The sequence below is a fragment of the Fundulus heteroclitus genome, chromosome 13 (assembly GCF_011125445.2).
Source record: "Fundulus heteroclitus isolate FHET01 chromosome 13, MU-UCD_Fhet_4.1, whole genome shotgun sequence".
Taxonomy (NCBI): Eukaryota; Metazoa; Chordata; class Actinopteri; order Cyprinodontiformes; family Fundulidae; genus Fundulus; species Fundulus heteroclitus.
In genome coordinates, this window is record NC_046373.1 from 21,912,236 (window position 1) to 21,938,896 (window position 26,661).

A 26,661-nucleotide genomic window follows, 5' to 3' on the forward strand; every position below is an offset into this window, starting at 1 on the left:
CACCCGTGGGAAGGGGGGGGTGGAGGGGGGAGCGTGGAAGGGAACAACCACTCGTCCAACATTTAGGCAGATGATTTAATGGCTGCATAATTACAAATAGCATATCCCCCATAAACATCTGCAGGGTGGATTTGGTGTCATGTGCCCAACGTGCGCACTGTGTCACGATATTGCTGGATGGCGATGGGTGCCACGCTGCTGCAGAGCCCCGCTAGCCAGCCTCATTCTACACCTTATGGCTTCTCTGGGCTCATTTTATGCTGGAGCAGTTAAAAGGACGACGACATGCCGTAATTCAGTGCTCTCTGCAGCCAAAAGCTTTGACTGTAATAGAGTTACAAGAAGCTAAAAAAAAAAAGGGGGGGTTGAGGTGGAGTTGAGGGGAAAGAGTCTAAGGAAGGAGGTGGCGTGTGCAAAGAATAAAGGCGATGGTATGCCCTCCTTGTTTTACATCCATATAGGTTTGTTATGAGTCATTTCTTGAAGCAGAACAAATTACTGTGAATCCAACTATTGGTAAACATGGTGGGTTCAAATCAAAGTGACGCTTCCGTGCCATTTACGTTTCCTCCGATCTGCATAATAGACAGCACAGAGACACTGTGAGAGCATGTGAGAGTATGGAGATGGGCGTGCGAGCTTGGGTGTGACCAAACTAGTGAGACCAAACAGGTTTTTCTATGACTTAGAAAGATTTAGGGATGGGATCATTAAATCGTTGCACAAGGTTCGCTTCAGAACCGCTAAAAATGGTCCGTCATGCCTTTTCTGGGACATAAAGTCCGTTTAATGAGCCAAACAGAGTTATAAAGTACTGCAGGGCTGCCCTCTCCACCTGTTGCTGGTCAGCTGGCTGAACAGGGGCTGCATGCTACAGGCTTTCTGTGCAAAAAAAACAAAACTAATTTGCATAATTTACCACCATAAGAAATACAGTGATGCCATGCCGTCCATCACTCTTATTGCAGAAGCACTGGAACATGTATGTAAAGATCACTTATTTACATTTGTCTATGCCGACTTCGAAATCTAAAACTAGACCGGTGGATCTCAAACCTTTTAAGGCCAGAGACCTATTTGAGATGATATACAAAAAAAGCATATCGATAAAAAAGAAATCATATTGATCCATATCGATAATTCTAAAAAAATGTAAATAAATCTATTTTAAGTGAAGCCCTGGCCATTTTATGATGTTGCTTAATGGCCTATTTTAAATAAAGAACACTGAATTTGAACAAAACCCTTTATTCAATCAACTTTTTACCAAAACTGTTAGTCTTAAAAAAACAAAACACTTGCTCTCTGAACTCTTGAAAGCTTGCTGAAGGAGCTTTCCTGGTTCTGCGTTGTGATTGGTTGGGAGGATGTAATGACTGTAGTATTAACCTACATGATAGGCTAGAATACAAAAGGAAGAAAAACTGTTGAACTTTCTATTGACCTTTTTTTAGATAGATAGATAGATAGATAGATAGATAGATAGATAGATAGATAGATAGATAGATAGATAGATAGATAGATAGATAGATAGATAGATAGATAGATAGATAGATAGATAGATAGATAGATAGATAGATAGATAGATAGATAGATAGATAGATAGATAGATAGATAGAGTTATTGGATATAATCCAGCTCTATTTTCCAGGAACAAAATCTTCCAGGCCATCCAATCTAGACAAGACGAGATGAAAAAGGATAAAGAAAAAAATGACTATGTTTTCATCATTTCTTCTTTTTTTCCTTCATTCAGTTTTCAGAAGAAGTAAGAAAGTAGAAAGTCTACATTCATATAATAATAAATAATAAACTGCTCCATCAGTCTTTACTGATTTAAAAAATAAAATGAAACTGAATGTGAAAATTGCTTAACATCCATTAAGTGCATTTGTGCTTAAGAATACAACTAATTTGCACATTTCTGAGAAATACTTATTTGTAATATTGTGTGCTTACTTTTACCATATGCAGAATAAGGTTGGTTAATGTCCACCCATTGGTTCTCTGTGTCCGTCAGGATGAACACCCATAATGCAACTGTGATGTATTCAAGGGAACAATGGTCAATGGGCCTCGCTTTCAAGTACAAACTCAATTACATGCATTTTCTTCATCCTTCAGCTTCACAATTGTCAATACCCACAGAATTTCTTCAGTATAAAGTTTTAATGTTCTTTAATAGTTTAAAAGGAGGCCTGTCTGCAAAATAACACAAACTGTGTAGAAAAGGTTAAATGGAGACAGTGACTGTTGCATGGGGGAAAATTTAATTATTTTAGTTAGGCAAAAAGGAAACCTCCTAATTTATAAAAAATGTATTCTCTGGCAGAAGTACCAACGCTCTGTGTACTTCTTCCCATTCACTTTGACAGGAGGTATCCATCCAACATCCGTCTTGGCATCCCTCTCTGTCCTCTCAGTGTGTTTATGTGATTTATACCGTGTCAAACACTCACACGCCGTCATTATTACTCAGACAGGTCCTGTACTTGTACCGTTTCACATGAAAACACACATTTTGCTTCAAATCTATCGAGGAAATAAATCTCTTCTGCACTGCTCTGTGAGAGCCTTCCCCAGAAACTGACGTACTGAAACTTTAATTTTTGGTTTATTATATATGTTTTTTTTATCAAATATTCAACAGCTCTCCTCTTGAGTTTGGCACCTCAGTAACACTGAAGCCTGTGAGTTGTTACGCCTCTTGATTTATTCACATTTCACCGGTTTCATGCCCAATCCGCGAATCTTTGCAATAGGATGAAACCTTATTTTCTAAAATGCGCGATGTGTTGATGTTTCATCGTCACGTCGGATCCCAATCACAACGCTGAACGCGAGCGAATGAGAGTTTGGCGAAGCAATTTCCCATATAAGACATTTATACATCACTGAAGGCTACGTGCCGCTGTTTAGCGTCAACATGCTTGTCAGCAAAAGACCAAAGGAAGGGTTCATCAATTGCAGAGTAAACTTCATTATTTGGTGCTTAATAATACAAGGGAATACAGCCGCAGGTGTGAACGCAGCGGAACAATAAATCAAGAAGTCAGCAAGCAGTGGGGAACGTCGGGCGTTCCTCATTAGCGCAAGCTGGCAGGCTGCTGCTGCCGTATGAAGGCCGGGCTGTCCTGGGGTCAGTACGGACCGTAATCAAAAGCCGGAGTCACATCAGGAGCTGCCCCGGAGCACAGAGACTGTCGGGCGGGCAAAGGACCGGTGGCCACAATCAGACACAGAACATGAAAGATGCACAGACAGGAGCAGAGACAAAGAGAGCAGAAAATGAGCAAAAGAACATAATAAAAATGAGAGAAAAACACCCTCAAGGAAAGAGCCTGTGCTGTTGGAATGAAAACGCGTGTAAGAGAAGTAAAAGAGCTGATGCATTACATATTTACGCACGTAAACAACAAGCAACAAATGTGAGGGGAGAAAGATCAGCTCAGTGTTCAAAAGATGCCCCAGGAATCCGCAGTGGGATAAGGATCAATCAGGAAAAAAAAAAAATCAGCAAGGGGCTGCTAATCTTTTAACAATCCAGAAAAAATTGCTTTAATTAAAAAGGTAGTAACTTAAAAAAAAAAAGTCTCCCCCACCCGTCCCTCTGTGAACAAACTGCATTTTTAATAGAGGCCAAGTCCAACATTCAGACCCCTTATATGAACAAAGGGGCAGGCATGTACAAGGACTGGGGGAGATCAGAAGAAAGGGCTACCTGATCTGAGACCAGGTTCCATTATTTTTGCATAATAAGTGCGTATAGAAATACTGTAACCCACACTGCACTACATGACCTAAATCATCCAGGTGAGACAAAAGGAAGCGGGGATAACTAAAGCATGCCCAGCTCACTATATATGTTAGTCTCATGCATGCTCAAGCCTTTTCATTAAAGTGAAAATAAACTCCCTATATGAAATGAATAAAATGCACAGTGACAACAAACAGCCAGATCTACCTCTTTCTCACATTTATCTACTCTGTTCCAATATAAAATCTTCAACGCGCCTCTTAGATTAGCCTCACAAAGTCACTGAAATACATAAATGTCATTTTAAAGCTGAAGGGGTGTGGTCAAAGGAAGTGCACAAATTCCATTTTGCACCATTATTTTGCACAAAAAAATGGTTTGTACATTCCTCTGCACACTGTGACTGCACATTGTTTTTCTCCTGCACTGTTTACATATTTACACTGAATCACTGCTGCACTTTATATTGTAATGTTATCTTATCCCACCCAGAACCTGACTATACTCCATAAGTTGTATGCAACCAAATTTCGTTCTGTATGCACTCTGTACATACAAAATGACAAATATAGTTGTCTAAGTCTAAGTCTATTGACTGAATATGGTGTAATACAAAATCAAGGCGTGTGCTGAATATCTTATTTTCATTTTATAGAGCTCATTTGACGGAGGTTCAGTGTGGCTCCCTAACTCTGCCTGACAGGGAGCCGCCCACGCTGGGGTGGGAGCAGGACCTCCACTTTCCGGCAGCGGCTGGGCGATTTCTTCTGCATTGCCCTGCTGTTTACTTGTGTCGTGTGATTTAATATGCTTGTTTTTTTTTCTTCTTGACTTATTTAACTGTACAGCATTTGGCCCTGTGTTGGCTGTTTAAAGTGCTTTAGGAATAAAATTTAACAGCAAAGCAAAAGATGGAACCAAATCAGACAATGAGGCCAAACAACCGATACCATGTTTTAATTTAATGCAAAAAAAATAAATAAAAAAATGACATAGGTCACAATAAAAACCTACACAACCCGTAACTTAAAAACGTTCAAATGTTTTAGCATTATCCTAATTTATTGGTGCAGGAATCTGCCAACAAATAGGCATATCAAATCAGTGTAGTTAAATTTGTTCAAAACACATTCAGGACAGATTTAGCAATTGTTTAAAATAAAATAAATACTTTTTCAGATTCTTCCCTACTACTTGTGTCTGAGGCTCAAACTCACTAAGAGTTTATTATGAGGATTAGAAGAAATCCCCAAATTGATCAATTAAAATTCACAGCGCTGATTTTCACCAGCTGTGCTGCGGCTGATGATCCTATTCAGCACATTTCTACTTTTATGCGTAGCCGTGTCTTTATTCAGTGATCATTGCTGTCTAAAGGCAATTTAACAAATAGCTTCTGAAGGCGTGGTTAAATTTCAGGGATTATGAGATTCTTAATATTTATTTATCAGGTTACTACTGATATGCTATAACATTTTAAAAAAAGAAATATATATATATATATATATATATATATATATACATACATACATACATATACATACACACACACACACACACACACACACCAGATTTGATTAAATTTACCAGAGGTGGGTAGTAAGTAGTTACATTTGCTCAGTTACATTTACTTGAATAACCTATTAAACAAAATGTACTTTTAGGAGTAGTTTTACTACACTGTACTTTTTACTTTTACTTGAGTCATATTATTACTCAAGTATCACTACTCTTACTTGAGTAAAATTTCTGGCTACCCTACCTACTGTGAGTAACTTCATGAATAAAAGAACATACTTGTTTTAACCAAAAATGCACCAGAGAGACAAACACTTAGAGATTATGTTAAAGTGAGACTTCTTGTTTGTACACAAGCTTAGTTATTTTAATCTTATTTTCTATCTGCTGAGCTCATTGAGCCATTTGGAGGTCAAATAAACGTACAGTAAACAGTAGATACTGTTATTGGAAGTACTTTGCACTGTTCTAACATACTGTATATACATTAACTGCTGTAAGTATCGCTTTCAAGTTTAATGTTGAAAAACAATGATTTAGAAGTGACCCACAGTGTTTCTTCTGCCTGAATTAGATGTTTTGTAATTATGTTATTCTTGGTATATTTTTAAATTTCTGTCTTTAAAATACCAGAATTTGCACATAACCTCAATAATGTAATTTTTTTTATATTACATCATCAGCTGTTATGATCAGACACTCAGTACTTGAGTAGCCTTCTTACTGAGTACTTTTTTTACTCTTACTAGAGTAATTTCTTGGCTGACTACTTTTTACTTTTACCTGAGTAAAGAAATGTTGAAGTAGTGCTACTCTTGAGTAAAATTTTTGGCTACTCTACCCACCTCTAAAATGTAGTAAAGGGTTTAGGTAAAAAGCTTGGCTGGTATGTGGTGACACAGGAAGAACCTATATCATGCTGAACGAATAAACAATATTATGGTACAATAACAGATGTTTGCGGCTTAATTAATGACAGTAGAAGGACTAAAACATAATATTAACTCATACAACAAAAACTTGCCAGTTTGCAGTAGTTTTCTTCAATAGTTGTGAAGTTTTATTTGCTTTGCACAGCGTATTACCGCCCTGTATGCGTTGCTGAAAGTCTGGATTTCCTGGAGGTTGAGTAAACTGTAAAGTAGGAGTCATTCAGGACAGATTGTTATTTCTCTGTCACGTTTAATTACCTCCATCACGACCTAAACAGCAGGCGCTGGGCACCGTGCAGCGCAGAGTAACTGCGACGAGGGCGTGCTTTAGGATTATAAGCAGCAATTCCCAGACCTGTAGCTAAAAACGGTTACTTTTTCCAATGTTATATTTCTATGTCAAAGACAACCAATTAACAATGAAATGGCTAGACAGGTGTTTTATTACTTAGAATTATGTGGAAAAAAAATAGAAGCTTGACAAGGGGGAATAGATAGGCTGATATTTGAGCCGGTAATCAAGCATACCAAGAATAATGGCACCAATTATAACGGCAGTGGGGTGGGTGGATCCGTTTTCCTTAAACAAAGCTTTTAATTTGGGTTTTTTCCAAACTTTGCTTTAAAATGAGGCAGTTAAACATAAGCACAATGTAATTTTTCCATATAGTAAAAATGTCAATAATCTTCCACTGAAATGTTCACCATTTATGCTCTAATTAAGCTGCACAACAAATTTTAAAACTGTGTTTCCCCCCCTCTAAACTTTTTATGAAAACCATCAATTTTCATTTCTCATGTCTACAGGATCGATTTGTAGTGATAGTAAGTTAAATAAATGGCAGTCCTTTAAGACAAAAGCCCAGTCACAAGCTCCGCCTTTCTAAATGCTCCGTGTCACTGTTGTGGTAATTACAACTCAAAGTCATTAGCAGCGTCCCATCCATCATGTCTGCCCCCAGAGTGAGAGATGTTACAATAATAATGGATGATCAGGTGTGCTGGTGTACTGTTGCCGAGTACGCCGCCATAAATCCTGGATACACAAACCGTGATCCCATGCTGCCAAAGCATACATCATTTCCTTTTATGTACCTGCTCGCTGCACCCCATTTCACTCAAAATGTCCTTGGTATCCCTTTTCCCTTTTCAGTCAACACTTTTCCATCCCCTCCATACAGAGCCGTACACTAAAGACCACTCAATAAATGTGCTTTTTATTCCCATTCCTCACGCTTTGAGCTTAGCTGGATTTATCAACTTGTGGCTCCCCTGAAGAGTCGGTAATTTACTTTTAGAGAAACATTTCAGTCTCAGCTCCCATTATTTCTCATGAAACATGGAAGAGTGACGACTTTTCTAACAGTATAAAGCTTGTATGCAGGTAAATGGACTGTAATAGGGCTTTTATACTATAACTACTAATGGACTCATTAATATAATCAGAACCATTTCAGACACAACATTTAAAACGAGGAATTATTTTCCTAATGCTCTACTCATTAAGCAGGCTGTGGACTCTCAATCTAACCCTATTAATAACTTATCTCAATTAAACGACCACAGAAGAATACCACATTAGCACATTATCTTGTCTCTCCTGATTATGCATTAACTGATGGGCCTGCTTGCTGCATTGACTCAAAGCTGCATAATAGTTGCCTTGACAAACAGCAGCCAAAACAACTCCTTGAGTGCCATTTTTCCCCCCCATTCTTCTCCATTACACACAGCAACTCTGGAGCCAGTGCTGGGGGCATGTTTATGGGAGTAATGGATTGTCTCGGAGTAAAAGTGAGTGTCCTCTGGCTATTGATCCAAGGATTGTCAGATCATGAGCGAATGCTGGGAAGCCAAAGGCGTGTGCTCAGGATTCTGGTCTGTCCACACTGTCTGGGCTCCCGGATGTCCAGAGGTGGTCAGGGAGGCTGGAGACGGCAGCAGACTGAGTGGAACCAGCACCGCTTCCAAAGCGACCGATAAAATGACTTCTTAATGGGTTCTCTTTTCGCTATAAACTAATGAGTGTGGCCTTGTGCTGTGAAACCTTACACACCACTTTTGGCTTGAAAAGGTAGTTAAAAATATATAGAGAGTTTGAAGAGGTATTAACTAGTGCCTGTTTTTTTATAAAAAGGGGCTCAGGATGTGGTTTTGGACATGCGATGTACAAGCTTTCAGAAATGTTGGCAAATGCTGGCTTTCCCAGCTCCTACACAGTTTCACGCCTGCGTCCACGAAGCTCCTGAAAATGGAGCAAGAAGAGCAGCTGCTCCACCGTTTCTGTCAAGTCTGTCAATGCTGACTATACTTAAATTTAACCAAGAAGAAAAGAAATATTGCAGTTATTGCTTAATCTATAGACCTACTCATGCAGTACGCTATAGTCTGATATGAAAATAAAAGTTGCTTCATTTAAAAAAATAATTGCAAACAGTTTTTCGGCCTATAGGTCACAACTTTTTTTCATAGTTTGGCCGATCCTGCGACTTACAGTCAGGTGCGACTTATATATCAATTTTAAATGGCAAATCATACTGACCAAGGTGAACCAAGTAGTAAACATTACTGTTTATAGCCACAAGAGGGCGATCTAGGCCTGTGAAAACTATCTGCTGCTCTTGCACCACTTAAAGATTTATGAAAACATTAACTTATAAACAACAAAGACTGAACATATGTTGTTTCACTTTTTCAGTCTGCATTCACGCAGCAGAACGTTGCGTGGTGCAGCTCGAAGGAAACAGACAGCGACAGAATCCTGTTATTGGGCTGTCCGTGAAGCTAATAACAGCTAGCGCTAGCTTACAGCTCCGTTGTCCAGGCGTTTTACAACTTCGCTGATGCACGTCAGCTTTATGTTGCTCTTTATGTGTCTCTGCGATGGCTGGTTTTAAGCCTAGCTAAAGCGTAACGTTTAAAAAGTTTGTGTCTGCGGAAATGTTGGCTGCCCTTTCCCTGACCCTAGACCTGTACAAGTCCTGGATGGGAGGGAAGATCCGTGCCAATGTTCCTCTCTGCAGACCTGATTGCACTTAATCTATTCAGGCAGTTTATAGCCATAGAGAACCTATCATAGTTACAGAATTACAGTGCCTTTTTTTTTTAACAAAATCTCACTGTAAGCTCCATGTATAGACATATCAAGTTGGCATAAGCTGCCAAAGAGAAGGTTTAAGAAATTTTTCATCACAGCTAAAACTCAGGATCTCATTAGGACTCATGAGACTAAAGCCTGATCCGGCAAACCCACTTTTAAAGCTAAAAGGCTTTTTGGATGAGAGGTGAAATATCTTTAATAAACAAGTCTTCCTTTCTATTTATGTACTGCGGACTGAGAATCACATTTCCATTTTAACAAATCATGTTGCTAAAACGCCTTAAAATGCTCAAATTCCACAATTTTATTTGCATAATATTTCCGGAAAACTTTGATTTCTCTGTATCATTTTGGTTCTCATTCCAATTTGGGCAAATTTATCCTTATAAAATAGGACAGCTCATAATGAGCTCTAAACAAACCCCTAGTTTGTTTTGGGGGGTACTAAGCCTGGTTCTGCTGTAGCTTTCTTTCTGTTAAAAGGGAGTGTTCCTGTCTACTGTCGCTACATGCATGCTCGGCATGAGCGACTGCTGTAAAGTCAATGACACAATGCAAAGCGCCCGTCTACTGTCGCTATGGGCTCATCCAGGAGTGAATGCTGCAAGTCAATAGCCCCATTTACACGACCCTTTTTTAACCGATCCATTAACAGAGTTCGGACCGAGCTTAGATCAGTTAACCAAGCCGAGCTTGGTTCTTACGACCATTTACACATCACGCTAGCATGGTTCCTCGCCTCCTAGTGACTATCTACGGTACTACTACTCTCTAGGATTGAAGGAGGGACTCAAGCAAATAAAAATGGCGGCACCCGTAACATTCAGGAAGTTATGTTTCGTTATAATTGTGATATTTCGTTGTTTGCGGAGAGTCAGGCGAAGACGGCAACCTTTGGTAAATTTACTTGACAGAGTCGGCTTTTGGGAAGTGGATAAGACAAACGATGGTCTATTCAGGGCTTACAGACGCAGGAAACAACGACAGACGTTGAGGTTCATCACGCTGCTAAGCAGAATCATCAGAGTGGAAATCGTGTGGCACGTTAGGGAAGCTAGTATTTTTATGAATGTCTGAAATGTCAGCTGACTGTAAGGAGATGACGTGGTCTGCTCAGGCGCTCTTTGTTATCAGAAAACCGAGCCACTAAAAAAATCGGGCCAAGCCCTACTATCGAACTGGACTAGATTTAGCGCGGTTCGGTGGGGTCTGGCATGGTTCAGTTCACTTTGCGTACCATTTACACTCAATAGTTATCTCAGTTATGAGCTCGGACCGTTCTAGACACGGTGAAAAAAGGGTAGTGTAAATGGGGCTAATGACTTGATGCAATCTGGTGGCTTTCCATAGATAGAAAACATTTTAACCAATCTGTCTGTATAATCCACTTAGGAAAGTGCCTTGAGATTGAATGCGTGGTGCTATATAACTAAAATGTGGCGAAGGAGCAAAATGACCAACATCCCATCCAGATTCTCCCAGCACTTATCTTTTATTCTGAAATATCATGTCTGCAGATAGTACACAGACAGCTAAGATCTCTGAGAGTTTTCCTCCACAGCAGTGACATTACAGAGCTCACACTGCAGGAAAGCCTTAAGCCCTACTGGACATTTGGCAGCCAAGGACTCCCAGCAGACTCTGGCAAAAGAGCAGAACATCTCATGTGGTGTCAGTGGACCTGTCAAAGCAATCTGTTTTCCTCCGCCAAGGGTTAGAGGCCAGGATGCTGAGACACGCACAAGCATGCATGCTCCCCCATACACCCATATGACAAAAGCCGATGGTGTGCCTTTGGGCAATTCCACCTGTGCTCTCCATTTCTTCCACAGATTTTTCTTTTTATCTTTCTTATCTATAATACTTTCAGTGTACTTTTCTTCTCATCCATTTCCTCGCTTTGGTATGAATTGCCTAAAATGATTTAATTCAGATTGTTATGAAGACGGAGACTTGGTTGAAATGTTTTAAAACAGTGTTTGTTGTATATATTTTTTATGAAGACTTCATTAGCTTAAATATTATAAATTAAATAACATCATGGCAGCCATTTTTCAAATAGCAAGAAATAAACAATTTGGAAAGTAGGTAATTAAATATTATAACTTAAAATTAACCCTTCAAGGGCTGGACGGTTTCTAGAAAAATTCAGTTTTCATTTGAAGATTTAAAAAAGCCACGGCTTGGAAGTTGTAGGAGATAATGGTATACTGTGAATGAAAAAATATTCATTAGGATCCACAGTTTGTGATGGGAGTAAATTGACTCATTAAATTAATCATCAAATTTGAGTGTTTTACTGTTTTTCGCTCTCTTTCTTTCTCTGTCTGCTGTCGCTTGCTTTGTCTCACCATGCAGGGCTTCGTCGATTGGACGCCTCGGCCATTCCGTCACGTCTCAAACTATTCTGAAAAACTTCAAGTTTTTTAAAACGTAGAAGGTTAAATATTATAGAACTTGTTACCATAAAACGCTAGATTCTGTTTTTTTTTAATTCAAGCTAGTTTTGTTGACTGTGTCATTACATGGCAGTCTGTCACAAGATGCAACTGAAGTAATGAACAACATGTGGGCAGATTCACAAAAGTTAATTTGTTCTATTCTGCTGAAAAGTGGAAGTAAATAAAATACACGACACGTCTTTTGTTTTAAGTAACTACTCCCCGGAGGCCACTTATGTGTGTTTTGTAGATGCAGCTCCTCATATGGAGCTACTGTGTCTGTGGGCGTTAGCTGCTGGTGCAGTGGATCGAACCATAGCCAAATGTAGGAGTCAGGGTGGAAATGCATTGTTTTGCCTAAATGAATCGCAGATATGCAATTATATTATCCTGTTTTAAAATGTATCCTATAATGACTTTTGGAATGGGGAAATCTACGCTTTTCAATATTGGGTGGTGGGGTGAGGGGGTCCAGACCCCTCGGTTATTTCCGCCTATGTATGTTGCAGCAGCGCATGGAGCATATCCTGGAAGAACAAAGACAGGGTCGCCGGAGGCTCTCAGTGGGCTCAGGTTCTGGGTCGGGCGCAGGGGGAAAAAAATTGCAAAAGGGTAGCCAAAGAGCATTTTATTCATAAAATTATTCAAATGCTTTTGTTTTTGCTGATTCCATTCTATTTTAAATAATAAGACAAATGTTCAATCAGTTTACTACCTTAAAGTTAGCTGAAACACCAGAGACTCGGCAGGCTATTAAAAAAAATACATGCAGTATTCAACACCTAAAGTAGTAAAGTTTAGTCATATTCTAAAGTAATTATGCTATAATTACTATAATATCTCATTGCATAGAGGCCTGAGTCTCCTGGAGACTCGCCTGGTTGTGCACCTTTGTTTTAAAGTTGGTTGCTCACCATGAATCAACGTGTGAGACCCGTAACAGAGGAAGCAATTACTGTTTTATGAAATTATTGCCATCAGAACTGTACAGCTTTATAGAGGACGTCAACTCATGGCACTAGGTAATCATTTACATATAAATGACATTTTCTTTGTGTGTAGAAATCTGTGATTGCTTCTAATGGGGAGTCACCCTTGGCATCCACATTGTGTTCACATTCAAAGAGAAAATGAGAGTTTGGAGGACTTTAAGAGGAATCTTAAGACATACATTCCCCTCTTTGAATATGGAAATAATACTATTCACTTTGTCAGACACAGATATTTCACTTTGTCTTAACCTTTATCACATTCCCGAGCACTGAGCCAACGGTGGAGTCTCTGTGGGAGAAATCTCACTGACAGGAAATTATATATAAAAAAGAATAAATTTAACCTTCACCGGCGGTAAGAAAAAGAGCAAAAGAGAAAGAATGAGGGAGGAATGGAGGAGATGTTTAAGGGAAATTTGCCCTCACAGAGTGCAGCAGCCTGAGGAGAGGACTCAGATAATGAGAGCTCTCGGTTCCCCCCACACTCAAGCAAAACATCCAATTCACAGAAAAAAAAAGCTCAAAGGAAGGACGGCGGTCACCCCGAGCTCCATAAGTCTTTAGAGTTAAGGAGCTTCGTTTCAATAAACACTCCGGAGGAAAAAACTAAAAGTATTCACCCTTGATGGCCAAGAGAACAAACTCAATTTGTCACCCGACACTGGAGATCCTGAAAAACGAAATGAACAGTCAGAGCGAAATAAAAAAGAGTTTCTACTAAATTCAACTCAAGCCAGATCATATAAAAATGGAAACCAGTCTAATAAAATCATCTACTCTTTTAAATGATGCTTGCTCCTTCCTGGCTGTATGAATGTATCAGTGAAACATGCCATTCTCTTTATGTAGGGTTAAGGTACTGTGCTTTTCTGGGTCCAAACTTCAATAGGTCCTATAATTAAATCTGAACCTGAACTTATTCATACCCAGAGCTGATTAGATTAAAGATTCTTTGCATTAAACCAATAAGTATGTTCCTGAGAAGAAATGAGACAGGCATATTTTAAAAGATAATACAACTGTGTAACAGAGAATCTTTCTAAAACAAAAAAGTCTGTTTATGATAAAAATGGTTTGTCAAAATTAATTATCAAATAATCAATTACAAAATTATAACTACAGCAGTTTAATTGCTGAGCAGCTTTTTGCATCATTCCTCTTTTTGACAATTAATCTTTGTTGATGACCTCCAAGTCTCTGAGATAAGGAGCTCCTTCCGCCGATGACAATGAGGACGCTGCTCTTAGAGTTGAATATTTCACCCCTTTTTTATGCCAAACAGGTTACATCATTTTGGCCAAATAATAATAAAAAAATGAATCTGACTCCAACACAGAGCACCAGAAAGCTTCTCTTTTCGCAGATGAGATTTTGCAAAGACATAGCAGGCTTTTCGTGCCTTACTCAGAGAGTTGGCTCCCTCCTCTGTCTCTTCAACTCGCTCCATAGATTATTTACCCGTATTCAGCTTGGCTGGGCTGATGCAAAACATTAACATCACCTGCAGTTAAAAGATTACTTCAAACCTAAACCTGCCAGGGGTATGAATACTTTTGAGCCTAATTGTATTTCTTTGAGCAACATGTTTCTAATGTACTTAAAATGTAGCAAGTTATAGCAGAAACCTTTATGATTTTCATGCATGGGGTGAGCTGCTGTTTAATTGTTGAAGCGCTGCAGTTGAGAGTCCAAGGATGAGCCCGGGTCGAATGGTGAAGCTGAACTGACTGTAGATATAAATGTAGCCGTGCACTGAAGTCACGTCTCCTAATGGTAGCTTATATGGGCTCCTGGAACCTCCCAGCTCACCAGGATGACATGGGTTTCATTAATGGAGAGCTGCATTTGAATAAAACTAATATCCCTAAATGCCTGCATAGCCCTCAGTGAGACAACACAGATAAGTATTTTAAATGATTAGACTAAACGCGGCACAGATTTTAAAGCTTCAGTGGGATTATTCAGGGCTATATTAAAGAACAGCTAACAGTAACCTATTGAATATTACACAAATAAATAAAGTAGCCAAAAAATATTGTGTTTCGGCCCTGTATGCAGGTACAATCTGCATCTGCAGCCAGATGGGAAGAGTCTTGGTTGGAAGCAGCAGAACGGACGAGGCCGACTTCCTCAGACCTTCGGCAGTGATTTATGAAATCAAATTCTGAGCAAGATAGTCCTATTTATGATCTTAAGTGTCCCAAAACCAGTGACAAGGAGAACATGTTTTATAAGGGCTGTTTTCCAGATAAATAATCAAATGAAAAATATTTACATTTATTTTACAAGTAAGTTAACATTGGAACGGAACTTGAGTAAATCTCGTCATTGACTTCTCAATGTAGAGGTTAATCCATATGCATCTTCTTTTTTCTGGACTGTACTTAGATACATATTTCACAGCGTAACAGAAGTTATCTTTAGAAATAATGCTAAAATTCAATTTTGAGCCACTCTTGTATGCGACCGGTCAATAAAAAGCAAAGAACCCCAGATCCATTTTCCTCCATGTATCTTAAGTTGGTTCATGGAGGGGATGGATATAGTGGGGAGGCCCAGTCAAACCCCCTTGTGACTTTTTTTCTTCTTCTTGAGGACCATGAAATGTTCCCAGGGTATAAAGTGTCCCTCAGACGCGTTCTAGTCCACCCAAGTGGCTTGTTGAAAAGGAACACGCTTTAAAAACCTGCAAGAATAGGGAACATGAGGCTTCAGCTCATATATTTGAGCAACCTCAGAAAACTTCTTTTGATACAGAGAAGCTCCAGAAGTCCAATGATAAGGGCAGCCGCTCTGCAGAGGAATATCATTCCAGCTGCTTGTGTTTAAAATCCTTTTACTTTGGCCACGATCCATAACTCATGACTGTAAGAGTTTATGTTGGAACAAACATCAAGAAAAAAAATCATCTTTTAGGCCAGCTTCCTTTTCCCTCCTGAACAAAACATTTAAAGTGTTTATTTCTGTACGTCTTTATTATTATTACTTACAGCTAGTCAAAATATTGTGCATTATTGTGCATTGTTGTCCATATGAGGAGCTGCATCTAATATATTAAGTATGACCAATTAAAAGAATCATTTTTTTTAAATACTTAACTGTGAGTCTGTTACAGAGGTATGTCAGTATATTGCACAGATGCATTCAGTACTTAGCCAAGGCTTCTTCTATATCAATTGCTAAATCACTGCCACATTTAATGCTGCATCCATAATCATGAATGGGCTGTGCTTCACAGTTCCCTCAAGGCTGCAGTTATCCCTGTTGCTTGTGCACCTTTTTCTACCACAGTTTTTCCTTCCACTCAACTTTCCGTTAGTAAGCTTGAATACGAAAACGGCCAGCTTCTTAGGGATGACCATCTGTGGCTTTCTCTCTTTGCTGAAAGTGCTCATATCGTTTCTGTCAACTGTCAAGTCAGCATGATTAGCCTTGACATGGTCATAACGTGCCTTTTTTTTTAATTTAAAAATCATTTTCAGTCATTTTAATGATCAGTTAGTCATAATTGTTGAAATTAACAGATAAAAGAGCTTAAAATATGACACCATTACGCACATTCAGATATTTGTATTTGTTAACATGCCTCTACGTACTGCGAGGGATTTTCTCTATGGAAAGATTTACATTCATTTATTGATTTACCTTCTTGTTGTTAAACAGGCACCAAACTGTAAAATTCAGCTCTACTCTATTAGCTGGAGAACCCATGAGTATGAAAATCTCTCGCGTAGCAAAGCTTCCCAAGTCACTGCAGATCTTCACGTCAGCAAAGTGCAGATGACCAAGTGTGAAACGAGAGCTATACTGTTTAGCAAAGCGCTTCTATTGAAGTGTTTCCTTTGATGAAGCGGTAAGAAATAATTTATTAAGATGCCCGCAGCAAAGGAAGCAAAGTCTGCTGGAGCAAAACAAGAAGACTTCCTTCATTTACCGCCCCGAGGCCACCGATATCCACAGACACGAGCACACTGGGGCTTGAAAACAAATTCAGATAATTATCTCCAAAGATTGCAACTAAGAAAGTCGCAGTCGCTCTTGTTAAATGGAAGATTAATAAAAAATAAACACTTCAATATCGACGTAAATCCATAAGCACGTAATTATTATTCTCACTCGTAATTATACCAAATAAACCTCTCAGAAATGACTTTAAAAACAAGTAGGAACTGTGGCAGACACAAAAACAGCGACGCTTCTGGGATTAATTTCCCAAAAGTTGACGCCGTCTACTGATTTAAATGAGACTGTTACAGTAAATGGAGTGTACGCAGTGAGCCTGTGTCTACATTCACAGATTAGCACCGCGTTCTCCAAAAAGCACTTCCACCGAGCTCCGTCAGCTGTGTAATTCAAGTAATTTAGGTTGCTATTAAAAGTGATGATTTCACAAGTCAGTAATAGCATATTTACTGGCATGAGGCTGTTACTGGAAACCCTTAAAATGTTTACAGGCGTGAAATTGAACACAAAAGACAAGAGTCTCTTTTGTTTGTTTTTTTATTTTATAATTTTTAAGAGCAGGGAACACAATGGTTTAGCAGGTTCCAATGATTGTTGAGTTAATTTTACAGTTTTAGTGGTACCTCTTTCTCACGATTAGAATAATTGAATGCCATCATCCAGACAGCTTCATTAAACAACACGCTGTAATTGTCTTTGATTTCAGAATTTGAACTTTTTACGAGTAGTCCATAATAAACCAAGCGAGATGCTTTAGTTTTTCATCCCGAAAATTATAAATTACCAACTGTGAATCAAGACATCCTGAAAAGATTCCCGTTGTCTCCCACATGTAACTTCTGGTTTCATCCTCATGCCTCAGCCATGATCCTGGGGTGTTTGAGTTTGTGCGTTTCTTTAATGACTGTTATTCTCTGCTGTTTCTGGTTTCTAGTTGTAGTCATTCTAGTTTACTTCTTAGTTTAATTTTTATTCTGTGTATATTTTGTATTACCTCGGTTTTCTTCCCTGTGTTGCCCTTTTCTCACACCCTACCCATTATTCTCCTCCTCTTAGGCTACGTTCACACTACAGGTCTTGATGCTCCATTACGATTTTTTGCTAAAATCAGATTTTATTTTGTTGAGGTGGCCGTTTATACTACTATATAACATGCGACCGCCATCATACAGCTGTTTGAATGGTTGAAGAGCGCAAAGCGACACGCACGCGCTGATAACAGAAGGAGACGTCCCACAGCAGCGTACTGTTTACGGAAATAATGGTGAATGTAATTGTTTCTAGAAGTGTTAATAAAGTTTTGTTTAAAAAAAAACATCTTGAAAAAAAAACAGATATCGACCGGTGTCTCTCCTTGTTATTATTAGAAAGCCGTTGAGCAATGGAAGCCGACAATTAAGAAGGTAAGAAGTACCAAATAAAGAGTTTGGAGGAATCTACTTAACTTCACCATTAGTATGGATCACGTCTGATCCCTTCCCAGACACAATCAGAGGATTCCCAAGAAAGAAGCGAAAAGTAAAAATTTCCCAACAGGGCAGTTTTCCCCTAATGTGATGTTTTGCAGTTAGCTGTAGGGTTGTCATCCATCCTGTAAAATATGCAATTGTCCTTTATTTGACTGATGTTGCGTCCATTTTGAAGCAACACGGGACAATTTCCTCCGTAATTTTTGTCAGATATGCATGTCTGTCACACACATCAACATTAAGTCTAATATGAACAGAATAAAACCCAAGAAATAAGCCCAGCAAAATTATTGTGGCGTGATTGGGAAAAGGTATTGACCATTTTAAAATATGGTTGACAAAGAGCCAATGGAAAAGAAATGTAATGCTAAAATGTTCTTGAATTCAGATTTAGCGAACCCTGCATAAACTCCCAACTCCAAATTTAAAAAAATTAGAAATCATTGTTATATTACTGCATTTTACATTGTTTAACCTTGTAACATCCCATTGAGTTTAAAAACCTATTTGTTGTAGTGAGAATATAGCTAATGCATTAGATGGTCAATTAGTAAATTTAAAAATTAGGTGGGTTTCATTGAATTTTTACAAGAAAGCAGTGAATAGTAGTAGTGCTGCAAGAGCTCCTGCTGGCATGGGGGTGGTGGACAGGAGTAATAAGGAGTCAGAGCAGGAACCCTTTAAAAGCACAAAGCACACCTGCAGGTACGATGGTTATGCTGGTGGTGGCGTGACCTGGGATGGTATGAAATCCCCGGCCTGAATTATTGTTCCAGTCTCCCCCTGGACATGTTATTCCAGAAAATTAAGTGTCACAAGGGGGTAAAAGTAAATAAGTGTTTACTCCTTCCTGCTCCTTTTCAACTGGCCTTTCTCCACTCTTCCCTCTGTATCTAAGCTGTCCGGTTGTCATTGTTGAGTTACCATCGCTATGTCTCCTCTGTTTGACTTCCATGCCTGAACTCTGTTGCCTTTACCTCGTATGTTTTGCAATTATTATCAGTAAATCATTGTTTTTAATCATGCAGCTTCCAACTTCATCTCTGCACTTTGGTCCTGCTGAACCCTCACAAAACACGGCATCCTGCTGCTGTTTCATATCTTGCCATCCCTGTTAGTGTATCTAAAACACATCAAAGAGGTTCAAACGTGAAGAAACGAAAAGCATTTAGAGAAACATTAGCTCTTGTCACGTCTATTAAATATGCGAGTTGCTTATTATGTACTCCTGTTTAGGAGGCAGACATCAAATGACTCTGCACGACACTTACTCTAACCAGACTGTACACTTGACGCCCTGAAGGCTTTGTTGTTGGAATATCGGTTTCTGTTTGGAGAGCCTCTGATGATTATAAGCAATAAGTGATCCTGAGCCTCTGCCGTCCCTGTGGCAAAGACAACGATGAGGGAAATCTAATTATTTCACTCCCATGGCCCAACAAGCCTAAAAGGTTAATCACTGTCCATTGAGCTAATTCTGGCTGGGTACACTGGAGTAATTACAACACCTCACTCTCCTGACTTCTCTCTCTTTTACCCTTTTGTGTACCTTTCTGAGTCCAGCTCCTCTCATTTCAGACAGGCAGATTTTAGTCTCCCTCTCTCTGATGACCTGGTTTTAACTGCTCATCATGTCTTAGTCCTGCTCTGATCTAAAGTGTACATGCAAAACGCCTCTTGATTTAAAGTAGATGCTTTACATTTTTTCATAGAAAGCCCTCCTTTTGATGTTCATATTGATTGAAATCGATTCCAACTTCAGTCTATTTTAATGATCATTTGCATCTGTTAGCCTTTTAAATTTACCACCAGTCAGAAGGTCCTGGGTCCAGATCCCAGCCTGGGTCTTTCTGTGTGGAGTTTGCTTCGTCTCTCTATGCATGGCTTTACATCTAGGACATGGTTGTTTGTTTTATGTCCCTTTATGTGGTCCTCTGGTGGACTGGTGACCTTACCAGAGTCCACCTCGCCTCTTGCAGGATATAAACATCACAAATTCCTTTGAGAGGTCAATACAGCTACACATGTCAACAATTCCTTATGTCTAAACAGATATGGGTTTTGCTAGGCATCTAATATAACCTTTGAAATCTTTAATTCATTTTATATGATGGACCAATTCAAACTAGTGCATAGTTATAAAACATGGCTTATATTTGTAATTGGCCCCCACTGAGACATGCCTCTACATCTTTGCAATTGATTTTTCTTTAGCCAATATACTTTTCAAAATAGCTAAAGCTCGGTCAGATTGGAGAGAGTGTGTCTGTAAATGGCAATTTTAAAGTCCTGCCCCAGATTCTTATTTGGATTTAGGTCTGGGCTTTGACTAGACCATTCTAACAAAAACAAGCGTTGATCTAAACCTTTCTATGGTTGGTCTGGCTGAATGTTTAGGGTTTATGTCAACCTCTTCCACAGTCTAAGGTCTTTCATAGCATCCAACTGCCGAAGAAAACCATTCACAAAGCATGATGCTTCAATCGCCGTGTTTAAACGGGAATGGTGTTTGGGACGATGTGCAATGTTAAATTTTACTGTCAGTAAACCTGTAGTGGGTTCACATCTACCAAGGGTGTTTAGTAAGTCAGTAACATCACACTTTAGGGTAAAGGAAATTGACTTTTTGTTAAAATTTAACAGTAAATAATTGTGTTATGAGCAGAAATTAAAGGCAAGTAGTTTCAAACCCTTTTTGATCCAAAACTATGAACCAAAACGAGCCGTGGATTTTGTGAATCCTTCTACAGGAATGCTGGTGAAGATTCTCAGTCATCCAGGTCATGGTCATTTCAAAAAAGTTAAAAAACAAAACAACTGGACTTTTTCCCGAAGTTTGAAGGCTTCCTATCCAGAAAGCTTTCTCAATTCAAATGTCTGGAGTAATGTGGAGTTCCAAGCTTTATATTATTGCCCAACAATAATGCAAATTCAACTGAAACTGGTCCACGCCTCTGCAGTGCGGAGGCGTTAGGGTTGTTAGTGGCCTGGCTTACAGGAGGGATGTTTTGATCACCTGCATGGAGGTGAGGGGTGAGGTGATAATTGGAAGGAATCAACCCTATTTCTGTGTTATAAGTTTTCACCTTACACTAGTTGCACCTTTTTTGTTGCTGACAGGAAAGGGGGCATGAGAGAGGAGGAAAGAAATACGACAAAGGGCGACAGGTCTGAGTCGAACCTGCGTCAGCCAAGGCCTCCATACATGGGTTGTGCACACTAACCACTGTGGCACCAAAGCACGGCCAAAATGGCTCAGCTTTTTAAAAGATAGGTGTATCTCTCTCACAGGAATTTAATTTGATCACAGGAAGTTTCAATTTAAGTTTCAAATTGATCTTTTAACAGATTAAATCAGGCAATACAGCAGCCTAATTATACTATAATCGATGTGAGAGACAAGATTAAGACAATTACCATTTAAGGTTATATGGTTTAAGGTAAGAATTTGTAGACTGTTAGAAAAAAATAATAGAAAGAAAACCCATCCAAAGAAACAAACCCAGAGACATGTTGAAAACTCACCTCCACACTTTCAACCTTTTATGCTCCTATCTCACCAATCACCAAAAATTCCTCCTTTTCTTGTTTTTTCTTCATCACCTCATCATCATCGCTCACCCATTGCCAGTTTCTCACTTCACTCGTCTCCCTTTTGCTCTACTTCCAACTGGGTACAGCTGTATCTCTCTTTAGCAACAACTAAAGGAAATGTGCCTTTGAGCCTTGAAATACTTCAACATTTCTTCTCCTTCCAATTTTTTATGGTCTCTGCCAAAAGAAAAAGTGAAGGGAGATTTCTTTTTCAACTTTTCCCAACATTTAGACGCACATTTCGCTTCAGCGTTAAAGCTTACAAATTAAAAACCAATCCAACTCATCCAACAAAATCAGACAAAAGGTTTGTAAAAAAGATGCTCTTTGAATTTCTGCCTTTGATTTCGTCTTTACTACTTATATATTTTCTCCTTCGTCAAACTTTTGGCGTCTCTGTCCCTCACCCCAAAGGCTCAGATATGCTTTAAAAGGTGTCCCGCTGAGACGGGTGGGCTGTCTGTTCCCATATCATCAATACAGAAAAGACAAGATGAAGAACAGGGAGGATGAAACAAAAACGACAAAAAGGGAAGAAAGGCATAGGATGCTGAGGGTAGCCTTTAGCAAGAGTCATCACTCAGCTAAATGCCCTCTCTTGTCCCTGCTCTCGCTTTCTATTCCCACCTCGCTGAGGGACTAAAACAGAGAGCCTGCTTTATTTCACTCCAAATGTTTTCCAAGAATCTGGAAACCCTGGAATCTGTATCTGGGCCCCTGCGGCAGCCCTGTTTTTCAGAGTCTGTGCAGATGGGTGTGAAGGAACAAGCAGCGATGATGCAGGCTGCTGCTGGTGGTTGGCAAAGGAAAGCTGCTGGATTTGCTGAGCGAGAAACAAGGCAGGCAGAGAATCACAGGGTGGAAAGGAGAGAACACGGAGAACATGAAGCGTGCTACACTGTGGAAAATGAGGGCTTACCGTGTGGAGAAAAAAAAACAAAGAAACAACAGGTTTAAGCTGCAATTATTGTTGTTGTTTTTTTCTCCGCAAAGTTTGTGCAGCAAAGATAAAAGATTGGCTTCTTCATAAATTTCGAAAAAAGGATAAACCAACCGGCAGATAATTTCATCTCGATCAGATACAAGCAGATTATAATTCAGATTATATTTAGTTCACAGAAAATATAACAAAGCAGCAATTTACACCATGCTCAGTCTCTTAAAACAATGTCCTTCATCTATGCAAGATCAGGTTGGAGGTAACAGACAAACCAGACATCTGTCACACCACCAACACTCTGCAGCTCCCCATGGACGAGCCCAAGATGCTCCTAGTCCAGGAAGGATATATTATCTTTCTAGTGACTTCTAGAAATTTTTTAAACTTGAGATAAAAGTCAGTATTTGGTTGATTGGAAAACCCCAAATCAAGCAGGAAAGTCTTTGGGAAAATAAGGTTAGAAATTAAAGTCCTTAAATAATGTAAACCTTAAATATCTGCAGCTGTTTTTGGAAATGGGTCACTACAGAAATGTGAGATTTAACTTAAACTACAATTTAAATAAGAATTTAAAAGTTATGATATTTGGATGCTTAACAATATAATATATACCGAATGAGTACATATAACATACTTCTGAATGTAACACTAAACCACGAGTACATATAACATACTTCTGAATGTAACACTAAACCAAACTGGTTTTAATAAGACATGGAGATATAAATACATGAAAGTATCAACATTTGGGGCAAACTAAAACATTAAAACACAATGGATCACTAAACATCCCGTATAATTCACTTGCACAACCGTATCTCACTTACTATTTGGATGTTTGGGCTAACACCTGCTCCACAAATCTATAATCATTATATATATTACAAAAAATTTACATAAAATTGTACTTAATAAACTGAATTCAAAGCAGTAGTTATATATTCAAGGCAAAAAAAAAAAAACTATTCAGGTCTGGGGAAAATTGAAAAAAATGATAGGGAGGGGTGGGGGTCTAATTTAAGAGATAAACCTAATTTAAATAAAAAACAAAACAAACAAAAATGATTTTTTTGGGTTAGAGTTTTGGCTTATAGGGTTAATGTGTATTTCTGTTTGTACAGCAGATCTGTGGAATGGGCTGGAAAAATGGTTGAAACAAACCAAAACCATAGAAACATTTTTAAAATTACATAAGAGACATTTTTAAGAGATGTATAGCTGAGGATGAGCTGTGTTAAAAGTTGCTCTTTGTTGTCACAAAGGTATTTATTTTTGATCAATTATTTCTTGTATAATATATTTAGAAAATGTGGGATAGCTTTAGAAAATGTAAATAACATTATGTGGATGTGTAATCTAAACAAAAGGTGATTACCAGTTTTTACGTCTACCCACTCAGTTTTGGAGAACGTTTGTTCTTCTGTATTTTTCTTTTACTTTACATTTAAGTCAGATCCAAAACCATATAAATTCAGACTAGAGGCAAAATATACATCTTGAGGTAATTGAAACAAATCGAGAGACAGAGGGGCTGAGATAAAGTAACAGCATGAACCAGCAATAAAAGATCAACTTAAAGCAAGCTAAACTAAAGGAGAGTGATTCCTGAGACATGACACGGCTGAGACTAATTAACTCACATGCTCTAATCTGGATATTTTTTATTAAAGATTTTCTTTTCTGTTTTTGATTTCTATTTTTAATTCTTTTTTTTCTATATCGACCAGCCCTACTCTGAAAATAGTTTTTGTTTATATTTTATCCAAAACTGTAAACCCTCACGCCTTATTAACTTATTTTTATTGTCCATCATCTATTTAAAACCACTCCAACAGTAAAATATATTAAAATATACCCTTAGGCAATGGTCTTTTGTTGTTTGGCTTGCTTCACGAAGTTGACGAGTCAAAGTAAACTAAATAAATAAAACTAGGGAGATAAAAAGTAGAGAAAGACATTGTAGTGAAAACTGAAAACTTGAATAATCCAATTAGATGGATTAACAAAAGAGAAATGTTCTCCAGGGTGAACTAAAGTCAAAATGAACAGGAGCTGCTTTTTTCCATTGGGGACAATGTCCGCTTTGTTACCACTGACTTCAACTTTGGCAGCTCGGCTATTTACCCGTGTGACGCTTTTAGTTTGGCTATACATGAATTCAAAATGGCTCATCAAAAGATTTAATTACCATAATGGATTACCGCTGCTGTTATACGTGCATAAATTGTAAACAGGGCCTCTGCATATTTGAAGGCTGAATTGATTCTGCTGCCTCTGTTTAATGCTACAGAGCAGGTAACAAAGTCAAACAAAAGAAGTCCAATGCCCAAACGCAAATATTTCTTTAAATAATTACGGCGCGGCATCAGAGGTAATCTGTCACTCAAAAATACTTGTAGTGTTGTTGAGATGTGAGTAAAAGTCACACTCAATCTGACCCCAAAACACCAGCAGCAGAAATGTTTAACCCAGAGTATTGCTGCTTCAAGCCAGTTAGACATGGAGTCTTCTGTCCGCACATGTCCTCATAGTAGATTTCCAATGCTCCCCATATAGCAACAACCTTAGTATACATCGCCTTGAACCTCTTGCACGCTCGAGCATACATTAGCTGCATCTGTTACGTCTATCTGGAACAACCATCTGGAACAACCTTGCAGCATTATCTCGGCAGATGTCGGCATATTCAGGTACTATCTCTGCACGCGACATGACAAACTGCCAATTTTAGTCGACGGTGAAGGGACCTGCAGCTACAGGAGTTTTATCACATATAAAAAGGTAAATTTCTGTTGAGGCATAACTGTACCAACAAGCCATCATCATCATCATCATCATCCGGACTCAACGGTTTGTGAACAGAACAGACAGCAGAAGAAAATGTTTCTGCGTGACTCTTTTGTTGCATAATCATTTTTTGATTCACCACTTCCTCCAGGCTTTGAAATATGCAGCGATTGCCATGACGACAGATGGCTTGTGAATAATGAATGATCGGTATATTTATTAGAATGTTTGTTATTGATATTTCAGTGAATAATTTGCAGCCCAGACATACAAGGCAAGGATAACAGGATGTATAATGCAGGTAAAATTTCACGTTGCAATATGTAGGTGCTGAAAATTTTTACCTTGCGTGAGGAGCTGAAGAGTCCTGACTTCCTCACGGACGCGAAGCTGCAGGACTTGCTGCAGGATGTGCTGCCTCTGGGCTTCGTGTATAATCCCCATTCTCTCCAGCTTTCTGTCCGTTAGTCTCATGAGGGCCCGTCCTGATGATTAATAAGCAAAACACACAGGGCTTAAGGTTCAGGGACAGAGGCCAAGCCAGAGGGAATTTGCCAAACACAGCTACAGATGTAAAAGGACGCATCTATGTCAGTGTAAGAGAAAACACACAAGGTATTGTGGGTGAATTATGCACAAATTGGACTTTATTAGGGGAGATTAACAAAAAACAGACACCTCAAAGAGTCTTTCCCCCCGTTATGCGACCATCAGTCTGAATTGTCCAATTAAGCTCGGCACAACCATATGTGAAGCATACCCTTCTTTGCATAAATATCTGAACAGTACATCCCTTGAGCAAGAAATCCTAACAGCTCTTTAGTTAATTGCAAATCCTTGTATAAAATACATAATTTAATCATCCAATCGGCTTCTATGAAGAGGATTTAGGCTGCTAATAGCAAGGCTTGTAGGATATTGTGTGATTATTAGCCCTTGTTATGAGTGCCTTTGTAACATGCAAGATGGTAAGCAGATAGCATAATATCGGGTAATTGCTAAACCAAAAGCTGATTTTGCTCTTGTGCCCTCGGTCTGTGCTACGGTTGGTCGAAGAAAAGTCCTTCAATCCCTGAGGAATTTAAAGGGATTGTTCAGTTTATGAAGTGGGAATCGGTGGAGCTGTTAATGGCAGTTAGTAAACTACTAGTTGTAGATATTTCTTCAG

General features: G+C 38.9%; 1 protein-coding gene across 2 annotated transcripts in view; it reads right to left on the reverse strand.

The window, feature by feature from the left end:
• The window catches only part of samd12 (sterile alpha motif domain containing 12), a 151,216-nt gene that overhangs the window by 60,541 nt on the left and 64,014 nt on the right, over window positions 1-26,661 (reverse strand). For both annotated transcript variants that reach the window (XM_036145356.1, XM_021320427.2), the window contains exon 4: window positions 25,838-25,978. In XM_036145356.1, the coding sequence (XP_036001249.1) occupies window positions 25,838-25,978 (141 nt within the window). The remainder of the gene's footprint in view (window positions 1-25,837; window positions 25,979-26,661) is intronic.